At 40.2% G+C, this 23,207-nt stretch overlaps 2 protein-coding genes across 2 annotated transcripts; one reads left to right on the top strand and one right to left on the bottom strand.

The window, feature by feature from the left end:
- The first annotated feature begins 2,119 nt into the window (after positions 1 to 2,119).
- Positions 2,120 to 15,869, top strand: LOC138347433 (uncharacterized). The gene is made up of 2 exons (XM_069295728.1): positions 2,120 to 2,534; positions 15,667 to 15,869. Exons 1-2 carry the CDS (start codon positions 2,120 to 2,122, stop codon positions 15,867 to 15,869), a joined length of 618 nt encoding a protein of 205 aa, XP_069151829.1.
- A 907-nt stretch (positions 15,870 to 16,776) lies between these two features.
- On the bottom strand, positions 16,777 to 22,891 carry LOC138347434 (uncharacterized). Its single transcript, XM_069295729.1, has 2 exons — positions 22,465 to 22,891; positions 16,777 to 16,871 (listed from the first exon to the last, which is right to left on the bottom strand). The coding sequence occupies exons 1-2, from the start codon at positions 22,889 to 22,891 to the stop codon at positions 16,777 to 16,779; spliced, it is 522 nt and encodes a 173-aa protein (XP_069151830.1).
- Between the last annotated feature and the right edge of the window lie 316 nt (positions 22,892 to 23,207).

Here is a 23,207-nt window from a genome sequence, read left to right on the forward strand (position 1 = left end):
ACGTCTGCATGCCTCGAAGTTCTGGCATAGACTAACTGTTATTTATGTTTCGTTTCTTAGATACTCTTAGACTTAGTAATTCAAGGATAGATGTTCTTGTGATGATGACTTCCAGGTTTTGGGATAGAAATTGATAAATTTTAGAAGTTATTTACTTGATTTCGTTAGTGAGTTTTAAGTCTTCCGCATTATATTTTGTTTATTATGGTTGAATGTTGGGGTTTGGATTGGTTGGTTCGCTCACATAGGAGGGTAAATGTGGGTTTCACTCACAACATGTATTGGGTCATGACAAACTTGGTATCGAGCATTAGGTTCGTTGGTCTCATCAAACAAGAACGAGTCTAGTAGAGTCTTAAGGAACGGTAGGGGGACGCCTTTACTTTTCTTTGAGAGGCAATAAGACTTTAGGAAAATTCCATTCTTTCTTTCTTTCATGCTATTACTTGGATCCAATTGGTATATAGGTGATACAAATTGGTATCTGACCATCTTCACTCTATTTCGAAGATGGTTAGAACTAGAGCAACAACTACGCCAACACCAGCACCGACAGGACAGGGAGCGTCTGAGCCAGCCACTGGGGCTGTAGCTCGAAGAGGAGCAATGACAAGAGGTCGTGGTAGAGGTCGTGGGAGGACGTCCTCTAGAGGAAGAGGACAAGGACATAGCCCATCTGGTACTAGGGCGGTGACTCCTCCGCCAAATGAGGAAGTAGTAAGAGAGGGTGAGGAAGGGGAAAATGAGCAAGTGTACAATGAGGAATTGCCACCCCAACATAACCCAGAGATGATCAATCAGGTTCTTGCCTATCTTAGCGGGTTATCTGATAAAGGCCAGACACCTACAGTGTTTTCTGCACCAGCACCCCAGGTTCCGGAGGTACAACATGCGGCTACTGTGGCTCCCCGCTGGGATGCCTCATTGGAAATAGGCACATTTCCTCGATTGACTACAGGGCCTATGATGACAAGTGATCAGCATGAACTTCTCAGTAAGTTCTTGAAATTGAAACCTTCAGTCTTCAAGGGTGTTGAATCTGAGGATGCCTATGATTTTCTGGTTGACTGTCATGAGTTATTACATAAAATGGGCATAGTGGAACGATTTGGCGTTGAGTTTGTAACCTATTAGTTTCAGGGAAATGTCAAAATGTTGTGGCGGTCACATGTTGAGTGTCAACCCGCACAAGCATCACCTATGACTTGGGCGTCATTCTCTAGTTTATTTATGGAGAAGTATATCCCCCGAACCTTGAGGAATAGGAGGAGAGATGAGTTCTTAAGCCTAGAGCAAGGCAGGATGTTAGTTACTGCGTATGAGGCTAAGTTCCGTACATTATCCAGGTATGCCACAAAGCTTTGTTTCAGTCTACAAGAGCGGATTCGCCGTTTTGTGAAGGGGTGAGGTCAGAGTTGTGAATTTCAGCCTTACAGGTAGCGGCTACAACGAGATCCTTTCAGGAAGTGGTAGACTTCGTGATAGAGGTGGAGGGAGCGAAGCCAGATGACTTCACCATGACATCGACATCTAAAAGGTTTCGTAAGGGAGGTGAGTTTAATGGTTCTTAGTCCAGAGGGCAGGGTTTAGGAGGTTATCCAGCCCGACTTCACTGCAGACTGTAGTTGGGGGTCCACCGCAGACCGGTCAACACTTCTCTGAGTTTGGAGGTTATCCCCAGACTTCGTCATTCTCACAGAGACCTATGCATGAATCAAGAGAGTGTTATGGATGTGGGGAGACTGGACACATTAAGAGGTATTGTCCAAAGCAGAGTTACAGACCTCATATAGTTAGAGGTAGAGTTGGTCATGGAAAAGGCCGTCATTCTGGAGGGCGTGGTGGCCGAGGTAATGGTGGTCACCAAAACGGCCAGGGTGATGGACAAACTGTAATTACTGCAGCGCAACATGGTAGGGGCAACGGACAGACCAGTGATAGGGCCAATTGTTATGCTTTCCCTGGAAGATCTGAAGCAGAGACATCTGATGCTGTCATCACAGGTAATCTTTTGGTTTGTGATTACATGGCTTTTGTATTATATGATCCTGGATGCACATTTTCATATGTATCCTCCTGATTTGTTACTGTTCTTAATTTACATTGTGAATTGCTTGACATGCCTATTCGTGTTTCTACTCTGGTGGGTGAGTCTGTGATAGTTGAAAAGGTGTATAGGTCTTGTCCCGTGAGTTTTATGGAGAGCACTACTCATGTAGACTTGGTTATCTTAGAAATGGTTGAATTCGATGTAATTTTGGGTATGACTTGGCTTTCTCCAAACTTTGCAATCTTTGATTGCAATTCCAAAACTGTGACATTGGCCAAGCCTGAGCCAGCTCCGTTAGTGTGGGAGGGTGAATACACTTCCACTCCAGTTTGTATCATCTCCTTCATTCGTGCTAAGAGAATGGTTAGAAAGTGTTGTTTAGCTTTCTTGGCACACCTCAGGGATGATACTACCCAAGTACCCTCCATTGAGTCGGTTCCGGTAGTCCGTGAGTTTCTGGATGTGTTTCCTGCAGACCTTCCTTGTATGCCACTCGATAGAGATATTGACTTTTGCATTGATCTGGAGCCGGGTACTCGCCCCATTTCCATACCTCCTTATAGAATGGCTTAAGCGGAGTTAAGGGAGTTAAAGGCCCAACTTCAAGAGTTGTTAAGTAAAGGTTTCATTAGACCAAGCGCATCCCCTTGGGGTGCTCCGGTGTTATTTGTGAAGAAGAAGGATGGGAGTTTTCGGATGTGCATAGACTACCGGCAGTTGAACAAGGTAACTATTAAGAACAAGTATCACATTCCTCGCATTGATGACTTGTTCGATCAGTTATAAGGTGCTTGTGTCTTCTCTAAGATTCACTTGAGATACAGTTATCATCAATTGAAAATACGGGCAACGGATGTGCCAAAGACTGCTTTTCGAACAAGGTATGGTCATTACGAATTTGTAATAATGTCTTTTGGTCTTACGAATGCCCCTGCTGCTTTCATGAGCTTGATGAACGGGATTTTTAAGCCATATCTGGATCTCTTTGTGATCGTATTTATTGATGATATACTGATATACTCCAAGAGAAAGAAGGAACATGAGGAGTATTTGAGAATTGTGTTGGAACTGTTAAGGGAGAAAAGGCTTTATGCCAAATTCTCCAAGTGTGAGTTTTGGCTAGATTTAGTGTCCTTTTTGGGGCACGTGGTTTCTAAGGATGGAGTGATGGTGGATCCTTCTAAAATTGAAACAGTGAGAAATTTGGTAAGGCCTACTAATGTGTCAGAAATAAGGAGCTTTGTTGGTTTAGCCAGCTACACCCGTTGATTTGTCAAGGGATTCTCTTCTATTGCTTCCCAATTGATGAACTTGACTAAACAGAATGTTCCATTTATATGGTCGAACGAATGTGAAGAAAGCTTTCAGAAACTCAAGACCTTGCTGACTACTGCACCTATCCTTACCTTGCTAGTAGATGGTAAGAACTTCATTGTTTATTGTGATGCATCCTATTCTGGTTTGGGTGCATTGCTAATGCAAGAGAAGAATGTAATTGCTTATGCTTCGAGGCAATTAAAGATGTATGAACGTAACTATCCGACCCACGATTTGGAATTGGCTGCAGTTGTGTTTGCATTAAAACAATGGAGACATTATCTATATGGGGTCAAGTGTGAACTCTTTACGGATCATCATAGCCTACAGTATGTCTTCACTCAGAGGGATTTGAATTTGAGACAGAGGAGGTGGATGGAACTACTGAAGGATTATGATGTTACCATCTTGTATCACCCAGGAAAGGCTAATGTTGTGGCAGACGCCTTAAGTAGAAAAGAAGAGAGCATGGGTAGTTTACCCCACTTACAAATTTCTAGACGCCCATTGGCTAGAGAGGTTCAGACTCTGGCTAACGACTTTATGAGGTGAGAAGTAAATGAGAAGGGAGGATTTTTGGTCAGTGTGGAGGTGAGATCTTCTTTTATTGACAAGATCAAGGGAAAACAATTTGATGATGAGAAACTAAGCTGAATTCGGGATATGGTGTTGCGACGAGAGGCTAAAGAAGCAATAATGGAGGAGGAAGGTGTTTTGAGAATTAAGGGAAGGGTATGTGTTCCCCGTGTTGATGATTTGATCCCCACTATTCTTACAGAGGCTCATAGTTCCGGATATTCTATACATCCTGGTGCAACCAAGATGTACCGTGACCTAAAGCAACACTTTTGGTGGAGTAGAATGAAGCGCGACATTGTTGATTTTGTTGCCAAATGTCCAAATTGTCAGCAAGTAAAGTATAAACACCAGAGGCACGGAGGAACACTTCAGAGAATGCCCATTCCTGAATGGAAGTGGGAGAGAATTGCAATGGACTTCGTGGTTGGTCTTCCAAAGACATTGGGGAAGTTTGACTCTATTTGGGTAATTGTGGACAGATTAACTAAGTCTGCTCACTTCATCCCGGTCAAGGTGACCTACAATGCAGAGAAAATAGCCAGACTCTACATCTCTAAAATTGTTCGATTGCATGGAATTCTACTTTCCATCATATAAGATAGAGGAACACAGTTTACTTCTAAGTTTGGGAGAACATTGCATGCTACTAGGTTGGACCTTAGTACTGCATTTCACCCTTCGACCGATGGTCAGTCTGAGCAAACAATTCAGGTGTTGGAAGATATGCTTCGTGCATGTGTGATAGAATTTGGGGGTCATTGGGATAACTTTTTACCCTTAGAAGAGTTTTCATACAATAATAGCTATCACTCAAGTATCGATATGGCTCATTTCGAAGCATTGTATGGGAGGAGATGTAGGTCTCCCATTGGTTGGTTTGATGCATTTGAGGTTAGACCTTGGGGTACTGATATTTTGAGGGATTCATTAGAGAAGGTGAAATCTATTCAAGAAAAGGAATATGCAGATCGAAAGGTTAGACACTCTGAGTTCATTGAGGGTGAGCAAGTCTTGCTGAAGGTTTCGCTCATGAAAGGGGTGATGAGGTTTGGAAAAAAAGGTAAGCTAAGCCCGAGGTATATTGGACCATTTGAAGTACTAGCGAATAGGGGAGGTGGCTTATGAATTAGTTTTGCCCCCAGCACTCTCAAGAGTGCACCCAATATTTCATGTGTCTATGCTGAAAAGATACCATGGTGATGGAAACTACTTCATTTGTTGGGATTCAGTTCTTCTTGATGAGAATTTGTCTTATGAGGAGGAGCCTGTTGCTATCTTAGATAGGGAAGTCCGCAAGTTGAGGTCAAGGGAGATTGCATCTGTCAAGGTTCAATGGAAGAATCGGCCAGTCGAAGAGTCCACTTGGGAGAAGGAGGCCGATATGCAAGAAAGATATCCACACCTGTTTACAGATTCAGGTACTCCTTTTCGCCTTTGTTTTTATTCTCGTGATTGTTCGGGGACGAACGATGGGTAAATTGGTACGTATTGTAATGACCAGTTAGTCGTTTTGAGCAGTAGAGTTTATTTATGGTAATTACAGTCTGAGTCGACGGATCCCACGACGGACCGTCATGGGCACGACGGACCGTCGAGGGTGTGTCGTTCCAAAACACATAGAATTCTGAAAAATTAGGTATTTAGAACAACTCTCTTAACTTTGCAACGACATGGCAGGACAGACCGTCGTGGGCACGACGGACCGTCACAGGCCCTTCAGTAAATTTCAGTCTCTAAACCTTGTGACGGACGTGCAGGAAGGACCGTCACAGTTGTGACGGACCGTCACAGGCTGCGTGACCCTGACTGGGTCAGATTTCTATTAAATATTTTAAGGGGCGTTTTGGACTATTCCTACTTATAATTATAAAGTTAGTGGGTAATATTAATAATTTAATTACTTGAGGGTTAAAGGATATAACCTTGAATTAATTAGTGGGTTACTTTTGTCATCTTGTATACTTAATTATATGCTAATTAGGGTAAACGGAAAAGGGTTTGAATAAGAAAAATAGAAAGAACAGAGAGAGGAGAAACGATCGATCAAGAAAAGAGAACGAAGAGGAAAGCAAAGCATTGAAAAGTAGACTCTTGATCACGAATTCTTCGTTGGAGGTAGGTTGTGGTTCATGCTATTCGTAGTAAACTCTTAATAGCGAATGATATGTATTGAGTAGTGTTGTAAACTCTTCTATATGCTTAATTGTATGCTTGCATGAATATGATTATATAAATGTGATAAAGTAAGCATGATGAAGCTATTGAATCCTAAATCTTGAAAAACCCTAATCTACTTTGTTAATGATGATGCCTTGGTATAAAAGAAGAATTGATGAATGAAATTAGTGAGATTAGGGTATCGGGTGTAATGTTCCGGCAACAGGATAGTATGATGAGGATCGGAGTGTCACGTTCCGACACAAGGATAGAATATGGATCGGGTGCCACGTTCTGGTACCAGGATAGTATATGAGGATTGGAGTGTCACGTACCGACACCAGCATAGTATATGGATCGGGTGCCACATTTCGGTACCAGGATAGTATATTGATCGAAGTGCCACGTTCTGGCACCAGGATAGAATATGGATCGGGTGTCACGTTCCGACACCAGGATAGTATGATGAGGATCGGAGTGTCACATTCCGACACTAGGATAGTATATGGAGTAGAGTGTCACGTACCGACACGAAAGAAATAATGATAATTAATCTTGAAAGATGTTAATATACTCAATTTAATGAACCTGATTCCCAAATGAGTATGATGGGGAGGCGTGAGTCTTCATTGATGTGCTTGGTGTTGTTACAAAGGGTTATGGTAATTGTAAATGCCGCATGTTGAGTATTGTAGTTGATTTTATGATATTATCTGATATATATTGTTTTCTATTTTGAGTTGGCCGATGATATCTACTCAGTACTCGTGTTTTGTACTGACCCCTACTTGTAATTGTTTTTCTTTGTTATTTGTGAAGTGCAGCAAACGTACCGTCGTCTTCAACTCAACCGCAACTCTAGACAGTCTTCATTACACCGGATTTCAGGGTGAGCTAACGCTTCTAGCTTGGACTGGATCTTCTTCTTCATGTCTGGATGCCTTTAAGTTCTGGCATAGACTAGCTGTTATTTATGTTTAGTTTCTTAGATACTTTTAGACTTAGTAATTCGAGGATAGATGTTCTTGTGATGATAACTTCCAGGTTTTGGGATAGAAATTGATAAATTTTAGAAGTTATTTACTTGATTTCGTTAGTGAGTTTTAAGTCTTCCGCATTATATTTTGTTCATTATGGTTGAATGTTGGGGTTTGGATTGGTTGGTTCGCTCACATAGGAAGGTAAATGTGGGTGCCACTCACGACATGTTTTGGGTCGTGACAACTTTGTATGGTTAACTCTGTCGAACCTTGGGTTGTTATTTCTATTATTTCATATGTTACCAATTTGTCATAAATTTCTCTTTTTATATTAGTACTTAGATTTTTTAGTATATAGAGTAGTAATATCTTATAATTATCATCATCATCTATTAAATAGGTACTAATTTTATTCATTTTTGCTAAAAGTTTTTATTCCTTACAACCTCTTAATGGATTATACTTATTTATTATGAAATAATAATGATTTAATAATCATCTCGTCTAGTCACAACTACAGCTTTCTTCTTTGATTAGTTACCCTAACAGCGCCTCAACTTTGTTTACTCCACTAAACGGCCTTCTTGCCTACCGGTTTCAACTTTTAGGATGACATAGTTTGGGCATACTTATTCCAGGAATATTTCTGTAGCAAAACTTCTAAAGATGTTTATTATAACATTATTAAGTCATGATAAACAATTATAATCAACAAGAGATTTTCATGAATAAATATTTTTAGCTACTCATAAATTTAAGAGTGTATACCTGATTTTGTAGATTTGTAGCTCCAGATTTTTCCATAGTTAATAGCTTAATTAGTTAGCTAGCTCTGATACAAATTTTGGGGGTGGAAGCGGATTTGTAAAGAAAGAGAAAATATTATAGAGAGGAGAAGATGATGGAAGATTGGTGGTTTTATTTATGAGGGGAAACCCTCTATTTATATACAACAATCTTACCTCTTTGGCCAAAAATGGCCGACACCTACTTTACACTTGGCCTTTTTACATTTGACCTACGCTAAAAACAAAAAACTTAGTGGCCTATCTTTATTATTGGCCGACACACTTACTATTTACTTTACGACTTTTATAATTGGCTTTTTACAGCCGACAGAACACGACAAAAATAAAAGACTATTACTTTGTACATATGGCTGATATTCAGAGTACACAAAAAACAAAATACTTTGGCTAAATACTTTTTTTAAACCAATTTTTGGGGTGGAAGCGGATTTGTAGAGAAAGAGAAAATATTATAGAGAGGAGAATATGATGAAAGATTGGTGGTTTTATTTATGAGGGGAAACCCTCTATTTATTGTCACGACCCAAACCGGGTTGCGACAGGCACCCACACTTACCCTCCTATGTGAGCGAACCAACCAGTCTAACCTTAACATTTCAATATAATATCAACAGAAAGTAATGTGGAAGACTTAAACTCATTAAATAAAGACCAATTCATTAACTTCTAAAATTCAACATCTATTATTCCCCAAAATCTGGAAGTAATCATCACAAGAACATCTACGATCAAACAACTAAACTAAGAGTATTCTAAAAGCTAAAAATACATAAGAAGCTAGTCCATGCCGGAAGTTCAAGGCATCAAGACTTGAAGAAGAAGATCCAGTCCAAGGTAGAAGCATTAGCTCACCCTGAATTTCCGATGTAGTAAGACTGGCTTGAATTACTGTTGAGTTAAGGACGATGACACGTTTGCTGCACTCCACAAATAAACAAGAAGAGAACATAAAAGTAGGGGTCAGTACAAAACACGGGTACTGAGTAGATATCATCGGCCAACTCAAAATAGAAATCAATATATACCAAGTAATATCATAAAATCAACTATGATACTCAACATGTAGCAACAACAAATACTATATCATTAACAATTACCGTCAAGTTCACACATGAGGACTCAAGCCTCGATACCATACTCATTTGGGAATCATGTTCATTAGATTGAGTATATTAACATCTTTCAAGATTTATTATCTTTATTTCTCTTGTGTCGGTACGTGACACTCCGCTCCCTCAATACTCATTAATCCTCTTGTGTCGGTATGTGACACTCCGATCCCCTAAATCTATATGTCGGTTCGTGACACCCGATCCCCTAAATCTACGTGTTGGTTCGTGACACCCGATCCCCTAATACTACGTGTCGGTTTGTGACACCCGATCCCCTAATTCTACGTGTCGGTTCGTGACACCTGATCCCCTAAATCTACATGTCGGTTCGTGACACCCGATCCCCTAATACTACGTGTCGGTTCATGACACCCGATCCCCTAATTCTACGTGTCGGTTCGTGACACCCGATCCCCTAATCTCCTTCCATCAATTCATCAAGCCTTCTTTCTTACCAAGGCATCATCAATCTCATTAATTTAGTTCATCAAGCCTTCTCCCTTACCAAGGCATCATCATTAAAAAGAAATTAGGTTTTTATCAAGATTTGGGATTCAATAACTTCATCATGCTTAATATAATCATAATTATATAATCACGTTCATGCATGCATACAATTAAGCACATAGCAGGGTTTACAATACTACCAATACATATCATTCTCTATTAAGAGTTTACTATGAAAGCATGAAAACCATAACCTACCTCCACCGAAGATTCGTGATCAAGCAAGTGATTTCCCAAGCTTTGTGTTTTTTCCTCTCGTTCGATCCTCTTTCTCGTTCGACTTTCTCTCTCTTTCTCTTGTTCTTTCTGTTTTCTTTATTCAAACCCTCTTTCTTTTACCCTAATTAGTATATAATTAAGAATAAAAGATGACAATAATAACCCACTAATTAACTTAAGGTTACCTCTTTTAACCCCCAAGTAATTAGACTTATTAACATTAACCCACAAATCTTATAATTAAAGCAGGAATAGTCAAAAACGTCCCTTAAAACGTATAAAGAAATCTGACCCGGACTGGGATTGCACAACCTGTGACGGGCCGTCGTGCCTACGACGGTCCGTCCTGCAGGTCGTCGCAAAGTTCAGAGACCCAAATTTCCACCAAGGGTCTGTGACGGTCCGTCCTGCCATTTCGTTACGAAGTTCAGAGAGTCGATTTTCAGTACCCAATTTCAGATTTTCTACGTATTTTGAAACAAGACCCTGCGACGGTCCGTCGTGCCCATGACGGTCCGTTGTGGGGTCCGTCGCCTCAGCCTATTTTTCCAGAAATAAAATCTGCTGCTCAGAACGACTAAACAGGTCGTTATAATAGATACCAATTTACCCATCGTTCGTCCCCGAACGATCACAAGAAGGAAAACAAGGGCGAAAAGGAGTACCTGAATCTGTAAACAGATATGGGTATTTTTCTCGCATATCCGCCTCCTTCTCCCAAGTGGCTTCTTCAACGGGTCGATTCTTCCATTGAACTTTGATGGATGCAATCTCCCTTGATCTCAACTTGCGAATTTCTCTATCTAGAATGGCAACAGGTTCCTCCTCATAAGACAAATTCTCATCAAGCAAAACTGAATCCCAACGGATAATGTAATTTCCATCCCCATGATATCTTTTCAACATAGACACATGGAATACCGGATGCACTCCGGACAGCCTTGGAGGCAAGGCTAACTCATAAGCCACCTCCCCTACTCGCTTAAGTACTTCAAATGGACCAATATACCTTGGGCTAAGTTTACCTCGCTTACCAAATTGCATCACCACTTTCATTGGCGAAACCTTCAACAAGACTTGTTCACCCTCCATGAATTCTAAGTCTCTAACCTTTCGATCTGCATATTCTTTTTGTCTACTTTGCGCCGCTAGAAGCTTTTCTTGAATAGACTTCACTTTCTCTATCGAATCCCTCAAAAGGTCAGTACCCCAAGGTCTAACCTCGAATGCATCAAACCAACCAATGGGAGACCTACATCTCCTCCCATACAATGCTTCAAATGGGGCCATATCAATACTTGAGTGATAGCTATTATTGTATGAAAACTCCACTAAGGGTAGGAAGCTATCCCAATGGCCACCAAACTCTATCACACATGCACGAGGCATATCCTCCAACACTTGAATCGTCCTTTCAGACTGACCATCGGTCTGAGGATGGAACGCAGTACTAAGGTCCAACCTAGTACCCAATTCCGCATGCAATGTTTTCCAAAACCTAGAAGTAAACTGTGTACCTCTATCTGATATGATGGATAGTGGAACCCCATGCAATCGAACGATTTCTGAGATATAGATCTTGGCTAACTTCTCTTCATTGTAAGTCACCTTTACCGGAATGAAATGAGCAGATTTAGTTAACCTATCAACAATCACCCAAATGGAGTCATACTTACCCATTGTCCTTGGAAGACCAACCACAAAGTCCATTGCAATTCTTTCCCACTTCCATTCCGGAATGGGCATTCTCTGAAGTGTTCCTCCGGGCCTTTGGTGTTCATACTTTACTTGTTGACAGTTTGGACACTTGGCAATAAAGTCAACAATATCACGCTTCATTCTACTCCACCAAAAGTGTTGTTTTAGGTCACGGTACATCTTGGTTGCACCCGGATGTATCGAATACCTTGAACTATGAGCTTCTGTCAGAAAAGTGTTGATCAAATCATCAACACGGGGCACACATACCCTTCCCTTTATTCTCAAAACACCTTCCTCATTGATTTGTGCTTCCTTAGCCTCTCCTCACAATACTTTATCTTGGATTCACCTTAGTTTTTCATCATCAAACTGTTTTCCCTTAATTTTGTCAAGAAAAGAAGATCTTGACTCCACACTAGCCAACAATCCTCCCTTCTCATTTACTTTTAATCTGATCAAGTCATTAGCTAGAGTCTGAACCTCTCTAGCCAATGGGCGTCTAGAAGCTTGCAAGTGAGCTAGACTTCCCATGCTTCCCGCGTTTCTACTTAAAGCATCCGCTACAACATTCACTTTTCCCGGATGATACAAGATAGTGATATCGTAGTTCTTTAGTAGTTCCATCCACCTCATCTGTCTTAAATTCAAATCCTTCTAAGTAAAGACATATTGTAAACTACGGTGATCTGTATAAACTTCACACTTAACCCTATATTGATAGTGCCTCCATTGCTTTAATGCAAACACTACCACAGCCAACTCCAAATCATGGGTCGGGTAGTTGCGCTCATGCATCTTTAATTATCTCGAAGCATAAACAATTACATTCTTCTCTTGCATTAGCACTGCACCCAAACCAGAATAAGATACATCACAATAAACAATGAAGTTCTTACCTTCCACTGGCAAGGTGAGGATTGGTGCAGTAGTCAATAAAGTCTTGAGCTTCTGAAAGCTTTCTTCACACTCGTCCGACCATACAAATGGAACACTTTGCTTAGTCAAGTTTGTCAATTGGGAAGTAATAGAACACAATCCCTTGATAAAACCGACGATAGTCGCTAGCTAAATCAACAAAGCTCCTTACCTCTGTAACATTAGTGGGTCTTACCCAATTCTTCCATGCTTCAATCTTAGAAGGATCCACCATCACTCCATCCTTAGAAACCACATGCCCCAAGAAGGACACTGAATCTAGCTAAAACTCGCACTTAGAGAATTTGGCATAAAGCTTTTTCTCGCTCAACATTTCCGATACCATTCTCAAATGCTCCTCATGTTCTTTCCTGCTCTTTGGGTATACCAGTATATCATCGATGAATACAGTGACAAAGAGATCTAGATCTGGCTTAAAAATCCAATTCATCAAGCTCATGAAAGCAGCAGGGGCATTCGTAAGCTCAAAAGACATTACTAAGAACTCTTAATGCCCATACATGGTCCGAAAAGCAGTCTTGGGCACATCCGTTGCCCGTATTTTCAATTGATGGTAACCAGACTCAAATCGATTTTTGAGGAAAGTACAAGCACCTTGTAACAGATCGAACAAATCATCGATACGAGGAAGAGGATACTTGTTCTTAACGGTTACCTTGTTCAGTTGTCTGTAGTCTACGCACATCCGAAATCTTCCATCCTTTTTCTTCACAAACAAAACAGGAGCACCCCAAGGGGATGCACTTGGTCTAATGAAGCCTTTTCCTAACAATTCTTGAAGTTGAGCCTTTAACTCTCTTAACTCAGCAGGAGCCATTATATAGGGGGTATAGAAATGGGACGAGTACCCGATTCAAGATCAATGCAGAAGTCAATATCTCTATCTGGTGGCATACCAGGAATGTCTGCGGGAAACACATCTAGAAACTCACGGACTATCGCAACCGACTCAATTGAAGGTACTTGGGTAGTATCATCCCTGAGGTGTGCCAAGAAAGCTAAACAACACTTAGTAACCATTCTCTTAGCACGAAGAAAGGATATGATACGAACCGGGGTGGAAGTGTAGTCACCCTCCCATACTAACGGATCTGTCCCAGGCTTGGCCAACGTTATAGTTTTAGCATTACAATCCAGAATTGCAAAATTTGGAGAAAGCCAAGTCATACCCAGAATTACAATGAAATCAACCTGTCACGACCCAAAGCGGGCCACGAGTGGCACCCACACTTATCCTACTATGTGAGCGAACCAACCAATCTAAACCCCAACATTTCAAACATAATAAATAGAAAACAGTGCGAAAGACTTATAACTCATTAACAAAATCAATAATCAACTTCTAAAACTCAAAACTTATAATTATTCCCAAAATCATGAAGTCAACACCATAAGAATATCTATCTTCAAGATACAAAATCTAAGAATATCTAGGAAGCTAAAATAATAAACAACTAGTCCATGCCGGAACTTCAAGGCATCAAGACATGAAGAAGAAGATCCCGTCCAAGCTAGAAACATTAGCTCACCCTGAAATCCGACGTGATGAAGACTGACTAGAGTTGCAGTTGAGTTGAAGATGACGGTACTTTTGCTGTACTCCACAAATAACAAAGAAAGAAACATACAAGTAGGGGTCAGTACAAACACAAGTACTGAGTAGATATCATCGGCCAACTCAAAATAGAAAACAGTATATATCAGATAATATCATAAAATCAACTACAATACTCAACATGCGGCATTTACAATTACCATAACCCTTTGTCACAACACTAAGCACATCAATGAGGACTCACGCCTCCCCATCATACTCATTTAGGAATTAGGTTCATTAAATTGAGTATATTAACTTCTTTCAAGATTCATTATCTTTATTTCTCTCATGTCGGTACGTGACACTCCGCTCCACATATTATCCTGGTGTCGGAACGTGACACTCTGATCCACATATACTATCCTGGTGTCAGAATGTGACACCCGATCCATTTTGTATCCTTGTGCCGGAACGTCACACTCCAATCCTCATATACTATCCTGGTGCCAGAACGTGACACTCCGATCCTCGTATACTATCTTGGTGTTGGAACGTTACACCCGATCCATATACTATCCTCGTGCCGGAACGTGACACTCCGATCCTCATATACTATCCTGGTGCCGGAACGTGACACTCCAATCCTCATATACTATCCTGGTGTCGGAACGTGACACCCGATCCATATATCATCCAGGTGTCAGAACGTGACACTCCGATCCTCATATACTATCCTGGTACCAGAATGTGGCACCCGATCCATATACTATCCTGGTGTCGGAACGTGACACCCGATCCCCTAATCTCACTACTTTCGTTCATCAAGCCTTCGTTTATACCAAGACATCATCATTAAAAAAGTAGATTAGGGTTTTTCAAGATTTAGGATTCAATAGCTTCATCATGCTTACTTTATCACAATTATATAATCACATTCATGCAAGCATACAATTAAGCATATAGAAGGGTTTACAACACTACCCAATACATATCATTTGATATTTAGAGTTAACTACGAATAGCATAAATCATAACCTACCTCCACCGAAGAATTGCGATCAAACAAGCTAATTCCCCAAAGCTCTGTTGTCCTCTTCGTTCCTCTCTCTCTCTCTCTATCGTTTCTCCCCTTTGTCTCTCTGTTCTTTCTATTTTTCTTATTCAAAACCCTTTTTCTCTTACCCTAATTACCATATAATTAAGTATAAAAGATGACCAAAGTAACCCACTAATTAATTCAAGGTTATCTCCTTTAACCCCTAATTGAATTATTAACATTAAACCACTAACTTTATAATTATAAGCAGGAATAGTCCAAAACGCCCCCTTAAAATATTTAACAGAAATCCGACCCAGTCAGGGTCACGCAGCCGGTGATGGCCCATCGTGCCTGCAACGGTCCGTCTTGCTGAGTCGTCACAGAGTTCAAAGACTGAAATTTACTGAAGGGCCTGTGACGGTCCGTCGTGCCCACGACGGTCCGTCCTGCCAGTTCGTCGCGAAGTTCAGAGAGTTATTCTCAGTACCCAATTTTTCAGAATTCTAAGTGTTTTGGAACGACACACACTCGACGGTCCGTTTTGCCCATGACGGTCTATCGTGTGATCCGTCGACTCAGACTGTAATTACCAGAAATAATCAATACTACTCAAAACGACTAACAGGTCGTTACTTAACCATTTCTAAGATAACAAGTCTACATACGTATTGCTCCCCCCAAAAGTCACCAGAACAGACCCATATACCTTTTCAACTATCACAGACTCACCCACCGGAGTGGAAACACGAATAGGCATGTCAAGCAATTCGCAAGGTAAATTTAGACTAGTAGCAAATGAGGAAGATACATATGAAAATGTAGAGCCAGGATCAAATAATACAGAATCCATGCAATCGCAAACTAAAAGATTACCTGTGATAACAGTATCAGATGTCTCCGCCTCAGACCGCCCGGGGAAAGCGTAACAATGGGCCCTATCACCTGTCTGCCCGTTTCCCCTACCATGTTGTGCTGTAGTGGCTCCAGTTTGCCCGTCACCCTGGCCGTTTTAGTGACCACCATTACCTCGGCCACCACGCCCTTCAAAATGACAGCCTCTTCCATGAACACCTCTACCTCTGACTATTTGAGGTCTGTAACTCTATTTTGGACAATACCTCTTAATGTATCCAGTCTCCCCACATCCATAACACTCTCTGGATTCAAGCATAGGTCTCTGTGAGAATGACGAAGTCTGGGGATAACCTCCAAACTCAGAGAAGTGTTGACCGGTATGCGGTGGACCCCCAGCCTCAGCCTGTAGTGAGGACTGAATTGGTCGGACTGGGTAACATCCTAAACCCTGTCCTCTGGAGTAAGAACTATTAAACTCACCTCCCTTACGAAACCTTTTTGATGTCGATGCCATGGTAAAGTCATCTGGCTTCACTCCCTCCACCTCTATCACGAAGTCTACCACTTCCTGAAAGGATATTGCTGTAGCCGCTACCTGTAAGGCTGAAATCCGCAATTCTGACCTCAACCCCTTCACAAAATGGCGAATCCGCTCTTGTGGACTGAAGCAAAGTTGGGTGGCATACCTGGATAATGCACGAAACTTAGCCTCGTACGCAGTAACCAACATCCTACCTTGCTCTAGGCTCAAGAACTCATCTCTCCTCCTATCCCTCAAGGTCCGGGGGATATACATTTCCATAAATAAGCTAGAGAATGTCCCCCAAGTCATAGGTGGTGCCTGTGCGGGTTGACACTCAACATGTGACCGCCACCACATTTTGGAATTTCCCTAAAACTGATAGGTTACAAACTCTACACCAAATCGTTCCACTATTCCCATTTTTGTAATAACTCATGACAGTCAACCAGAAAATCTTAGGCATCCTCAGATTCAGCACCCTTGAAGACTGGAGGTTTCAATTTCAAGAACTTACTGAAAAGTTCATGCTGATCACTTGTCATTATAGGCCCTGTCATCAACCGAGGAAACGTGCATATTTCCAATTAGGCATCCATTCGGGGAGCCATAGTAGCTGCATGTTGTACCTCCAGAACCTGAGGTGCTGGTGTAGAAAGCACTGGAGGTGTCTGGCCTTGATCAGATAACCCGCTAATATAGGCAAGAACCTGATTAATCATCTCTGGGTAGGTTGGGGTGGAAATTCCTCATTCTGCAGTTGCTCATTTTCCCCTTCCTCACCCTCTCTTACTACTTCCTCAGTCGGTGGAGGAGTCACCGCCCTAGTACCAGATGGGCTTGGCGCAGTTGTTGCTCTAGTTCTAACCATCTGCGAAATAGAGTGAAGATGGTCACATACCAATTTGTATCACCTAGGTACCAATTGGATCTGAGTAATAACACGAAAGAAAGAAAGAATGGAATTTTCCTAATGTCCAATAGCCTCTCAAATAAAAGTAAAGGCGTCCCCCTACCATTCCTTATGACTCTACTAGACTCGTTCTTGTGTGATGAGACCAAAGAACCTAATGTTCTGATACCAAGTTTGTCACGACCCAAATCTAGCCGCGAGTGGCACCCACACTTACCCTCCTATGTGAGCGAACTAACCAATCTAAACCCCAACATTCAACCATAATGAACAAAATATAATGCGGAAGACTTAAAACTCATTAATGAAAGTAGATTAATAACTTCTAAAAACTCAAACACTTATTATTATCCCCAAAATCTAGAAGTCATCATCACAAGAACATCTATCCTCAACTTACTAAATCTAAGAGTATCTAAGAATCTAAAATAACTAAACAGCTAGTCCATGCCAGAACTTCAAGGCATCAAGACATGAAGAAGAAGATCCAGTCCAAGCTAGAAACAATAGCTCACCCTGAAATCTGACGTGATGAAGACTGGCTAGAGTTGCGTTTGAGTTGAAGACGACGATACGTTTGCTGCACTCCACAATTAACAAAAAGAAAACATACAAGTAGGGGTCAGTACAAAACACAAGTATTGAGTAGGTATCATCGGCAAACTCAAAATAGAAAACAATATATATCAGATAATATTATAAAGTCAACTACAATACTCAACAGGTAGCAACAACAATGTGCAAGAATCATTGATAAATAACATCAAGTTCACCCATGAGGACTCAAGCCTCCATACCATACACATTTGGGAAAAGGTTCATTCAATTGAATATATTAACATATTTCAAGATTCATTCTCTTTACTACCCTGGTGTCGGAACGTGACACTCTGATCCTCATCATACTATCCTGGTGTCGGAATGTGACACTCCGATCCCCATCATACTATCCTTGTGTCAGAACGTGACGCCCGATCCATTAATACTATCCTTATGTCGGAACGTGACACCCGATCCATTAATACTATCCTGGTGCCGGAACGTGACACCCGATCCATTAATACTATCTTGGTGCCAGAATGTGACACTCTCATCCTCATCATACTATCCTAGTGTCAGAACGTGACACCCGATCCATTAATACTATCCTGGTGCCGGAACGTGACACCCGATCCTCTATTTCTATCCTGGTGCCGGAACGTGACACCCGATCCACTAACCTCATTCTTTTAGTTCATCAAGCCTTCTTTTATACCAAGGCATCATCATTAACAAAGAGATTTTAAAGTTTAGGATTCAATAGCCTCATCATGCTTATTTTATCATAATTATATAATCACATCTTGCAAGCACACAATTAAGCATATAGAAGGGTTTACAATACTACCCAATACATATCATTCGCTATTATGAGTTTATTATGAAACTGCATAAACCATAACCTACCTCCACCAAAGAATTGCGATCAAGAAATCTACTTTCCCAAAGCTGCGTTCTTCCTCTCTCTCAATCGATCATTTCTCCCTCTCTCTCTGTTCTTTTTCTCTTTCTTATTCAAAGCCTCTTTCTTTTACCCTAATTAGCATATAATAAAGTATAAAAGATAATAAAATACCCCACTACTTGTTTCAAGGTTCTCTCTTTTAACCACCAAGTAATTGAATTATTAATATTACCCACTAACTTTATAATTATAAGCAGGAATAGTCCAAAATGCCCCTTAAAACATTTAACAGAAATCTGACCCAGTCAGGGTTACACAGTCTGTGACGGCCCGTCGTGCCTGCGACGGTCCGTCCTGCTGCTTCTGTCACAAAGCTCAGAGACTAAATTTCACTAAGGGTCTGTGACGGCCCGTCATGCCTGTGATGGCCCGTCAGGCCTGTGATGGTCCGTCCTGCCATTTCGTCGCGAAGTTCGGAGAGTCGATCTCAGTATCCAAATTTCAGAATTCTAAGTGTTTTGGAATGAGACACCCTCGATGGTCCGCCGTGCCCATGACGGTCAGTCATGGGATCGGTCCACTTAGACAGTTATTACCAGAAAATACTCTACTGCTCAAAACGACTAAACAGGTTGTTACAATTTCTCTTTTTGGTTCTCACATAATTGTGTAAACCATTGAGATAGAAATTTTATTCTAGCTCCTAAAGTATCTACCATTCCTTTATTATTCTAATACTTTATTATTGTTGTACTAAATGGTTCTGGTAATTTTGTAAAATATTGTTTTCTTATTTCTTTTGCTTCGTCTAAATTGTATTTAGCTTTGTAGTAATATTCTTTGAATGCACAAGTACATTCTTCTATATAACACATTTTACATATAGCTAATTTTGTCATAAGTTGTCTATTTATTATTTTTTCTCTATTTTGTTCTCTTATATCCGTGGTCATACCTCCAAATTCACTTCTTATTGCTGATTCATATTTGTCTAGTATATCAATATTTGTTGCTGATGGGGATCTATCCATTTTCTTTTCATTCCTAAGTACTTCTAAACTTTCTGAGGGTAGCTTTTCTATCCATAATTTTGTTGTTCCTACGAATGTTCTTTCTATGTATCTCAGTGTTTTTGTTGTTTCTATTTTGTTATCTATTAACTGTTTAGATATATTTCCTATAATATGGCTTTATTTATGTCTGTGACACAATCTAGATCTAAGAAATTATATTGTTCACTTATTGGTTTTGGTATCCAATTTTTATTTAATCTACTGTTCAATATTGCATTATTTCCATCTGATTATTGATAACATTCTGTATAATAAGTTGGTGGTGTCCACCTAGGACTACTTCTAGGACTATTTCTGGGACTATTATCTGGGGTTTTAACTCTTGACATACTAGGTCTATTCATATCTCCTGTGTTTATTTATAATTTTTTTGGTTTATTTACCTGTTCTAGAATTTCTGTGTATGTTTCGCTTATATCACTTATTTCTGATTTCTGATCATTTATTGTATCTGATTCATTTTTGTTTATTTCATTTATATCAAGATCTTCATTTAGTTTTTGTTCCATCTCTTTTATCTCATTAGTTAATTCAAGCTCTTTATCTTTTTCCTTCTATTTTTGTTTAGTTTTATATAATAATTTTAACCTAGCTAATTCTTTTTCTAACTCATCTATTCTTCTATTTTTTATCTCTTCTAAATGTTGTACTTCTTGTTTTGCTTGTATCTTTATTTTTTCAATTTATTTTGATTTGTCTATCTTTTCATTTTCTTTTGTTATTCTTAACATAGCTCTTAAGCTATCTTCTAATTTTGCTGTTTCTTTTTCTAACATTAAATATAGGTTATTTCCTATTTTCTTATATCTTCTTCCTAAATTTTAAAATATTATTTTTATTATCATTCTTTCTTGATTTTCATATGTCTTTTCATCTACTGCAAATCTGTCACGACCCAAAACTAGCCGCGAATGGCACTCACACTTACCCTCCTATGTGAGCGAACCAACCAATCTATACCCCAATATTTCAACCATAATAAATAGAAAATAATGCGGAAGACTTAAACTCATTAATGAAAATCGGTTAAATAACATCTAAAAACTCAATAATTATTATTCCCAAAATCTGGAAGTCATCATCACAAGAGCATTTATCCTCAAATTACTAATTCTAAGAGTATCTAGAAAGCTAGAATAAATAAAAAGCTAGTCCATGCCGGAACTTGAAGGCAACAAGACATAAAGAAGAAGATCCAGTCCAAGCTAGGAGCGTTAGCTCACCCTGAAATCCAGTGTAATGAAGACTTACTAGATTTGCAGTTGAGTTGAAGACGACGGTACGTTTGCTGTACTCCACAAATAACAAAGAAAGAAACATACAAGTAGGGGTCAGTACAAACACAAGTACTAAGTAGATACCATCGGCCAACTCAAAATAGAAAACAATATATATCAGATAATATCATAAAATCAACTATAATACTCTGCATGCGGCATTTACAATTACCATACCCCTTGGTCACAACACCAAGCACATTAATCAGGACTCACACCTCCCTATCATACTTATTTGGGAATTAGGTTCATTAAATTGAGTATATTAACATCTTTCAAGATTCATTATCTTTATTTCTCTCGTGTCGGTACGTGACACTCTGCTCCATATACTATCCTGGTGCTGGCACGTGACACTCCGATCCTTATCATACTACCCTGGTGTCATAACATGACACCCGATTCATATTCTATCCTGGTGCCGGAATGTGACAATCCGATCCTCATATACTATCCTGCTATCGGAATGTGATACCCGATCCATATTCTATCTTGGTGCCGGAATGTGGCACTCCGATCCATATACTATCCTGGTACCGGAACGTGGCACCTGATCCATATACTATCCTCGTGTCGGAACCTGACATTCCGTTCCTCATCATACTATCCTGGTGCTGGAACGTGACACTCGATCCCCTTATCTCACTACTTTCGTTCATCGAGCCTACTTTTATACCAAGGCATCATCATTAACAAAGTAGATTAGGGTTTTTCAAGATTTAGGATTCAATAGCTACATCAAGCTTATTTTATCACAATTATATAATCACATTCATGGAAGCATACAATTAAGCATATAGAAGGCTTTACAACACTACCTTTCTCCCTCTCTCTGTTCTTTTTATTTTTCTTATTCAAACCCTTTTTTTTCTTTTAGCCTAATTAGCATATAATTAAGTATAAAAGATGACAAAAGTAACCCACTAATTAATTCAAGGTTATCTCCTGTAACCCCCAAGTAATTGAATTATTAGTATTACCCACTAACTTTATAATTATAAGAGGAATAGTCCAAAACGCCCCTTAAAACATTTAATAGAAATCCGACCCAGTTAGGGTTACGTAGCCTGTGACGGGCCGTCGTGCCTGTGACGATCCGTCCTACTAAGTCGTCACAGAGTTCAGAGACTAAAATTTACTGAAGGGCCTATAACGGTCCATCGTGCCCACGACGGTCCGTCCTGCCATGTCGTCGCGAAGTTCAGAGAGTTGTTCTCAGTACCCAATTTTTCAGAATTCTAAGTGTTTTGGAACGACACACCCTAGACGGTCCGTCGTGTCCATGACGGTCCGTCTTGGGATCCGTCGACTCAGACTGTAATTACCAGAAATAAACTCTACTGCTCAAAATGATTAACAAGTCGTTACAATAGATACAAATTTACCCATCGTTCGTCCCCGAACGATCACGAGAAGAAAAACAAAGTGGAAAGGAGTACCTGAATCTGTAAACAGGTGTGGATATCTTTCTTGCATATCGGCCTCCTTCTCCCAAGTGGACTCTTCGACTGGGCGATTCTGCCATTGAAGCTTGACAGATGCAATCTCCCTTGACCTCAACTTGTGGACTTCCCTATCTAAGATAGAAACAGGCTCCTCCTCATAAGACAAATTCTCATCGAGAAGAAATGAATCCCAACGAATCATGTAGTTTCCATCACCATGGTATCTTTTCAGCATCGACATATGAAATACCGGGTGCACTCCTGAGAGTGCTGGGGGCAAGGCTAATTCATAAACCACCTCCCCTACTCGCTTAAGTACTTCAAATGGTCCAATATACCTCGGGATTAGCTTACCTTTTTTTCCAAACCTCATCACCCCTTTCATGAGCGAAACCTTCAGCAAGACTTGCTCACCCTCCATGAACTCCACGTCTCTAACCTTTCAATCTGCATATTCCTTTTGCCTGCTTTAAGCCGCTAAAATCTTTTCTTGAATAGATTTCACTTTCTCTAATGAATCCCTCAAAATATCAGTACCCGAAGGTCTAACCTCAAATGCATCAAACCAAACAATGGGAGACCTACATCTCCTCCCATACAATGCTTTGAAAGGAGCCATACCAATACTTGAGTGATAGCTATTGTTGTAGGAAAACACTGCTAAGCGTAAGAAGTTATCCCAATGGCCACTAAATTCTATCACACATGTACGAAGCATATCCTCCAACACTTGAATC

Source organism: Solanum lycopersicum, chromosome 3 (assembly GCF_036512215.1).
Source record: "Solanum lycopersicum chromosome 3, SLM_r2.1".
Taxonomy (NCBI): Eukaryota; Viridiplantae; Streptophyta; class Magnoliopsida; order Solanales; family Solanaceae; genus Solanum; species Solanum lycopersicum.

Bases quoted from the DNA above. Each gene is read 5' to 3' on its own strand.
- LOC138347433 (XM_069295728.1), top strand. From the start codon at position 2,120: ATGCCTATTCGTGTTTCTACTCTGGTGGGTGAGTCTGTGATAGTTGAA. The intron at 2,535-15,666 runs GTATGCCACTCG...CAACTATCACAG, and splicing joins GTTTCCTGCAGACCTTCCTT to ACTCACCCACCGGAGTGGAA.
- LOC138347434 (XM_069295729.1), bottom strand. From the start codon at position 22,891: ATGGAGGGTGAGCAAGTCTTGCTGAAGGTTTCGCTCATGAAAGGGGTG. The intron at 16,872-22,464 runs GTACTCCTTTCC...GGTTGATGACAG, and splicing joins ACACCTGTTTACAGATTCAG to GGCCTATAATGACAAGTGAT.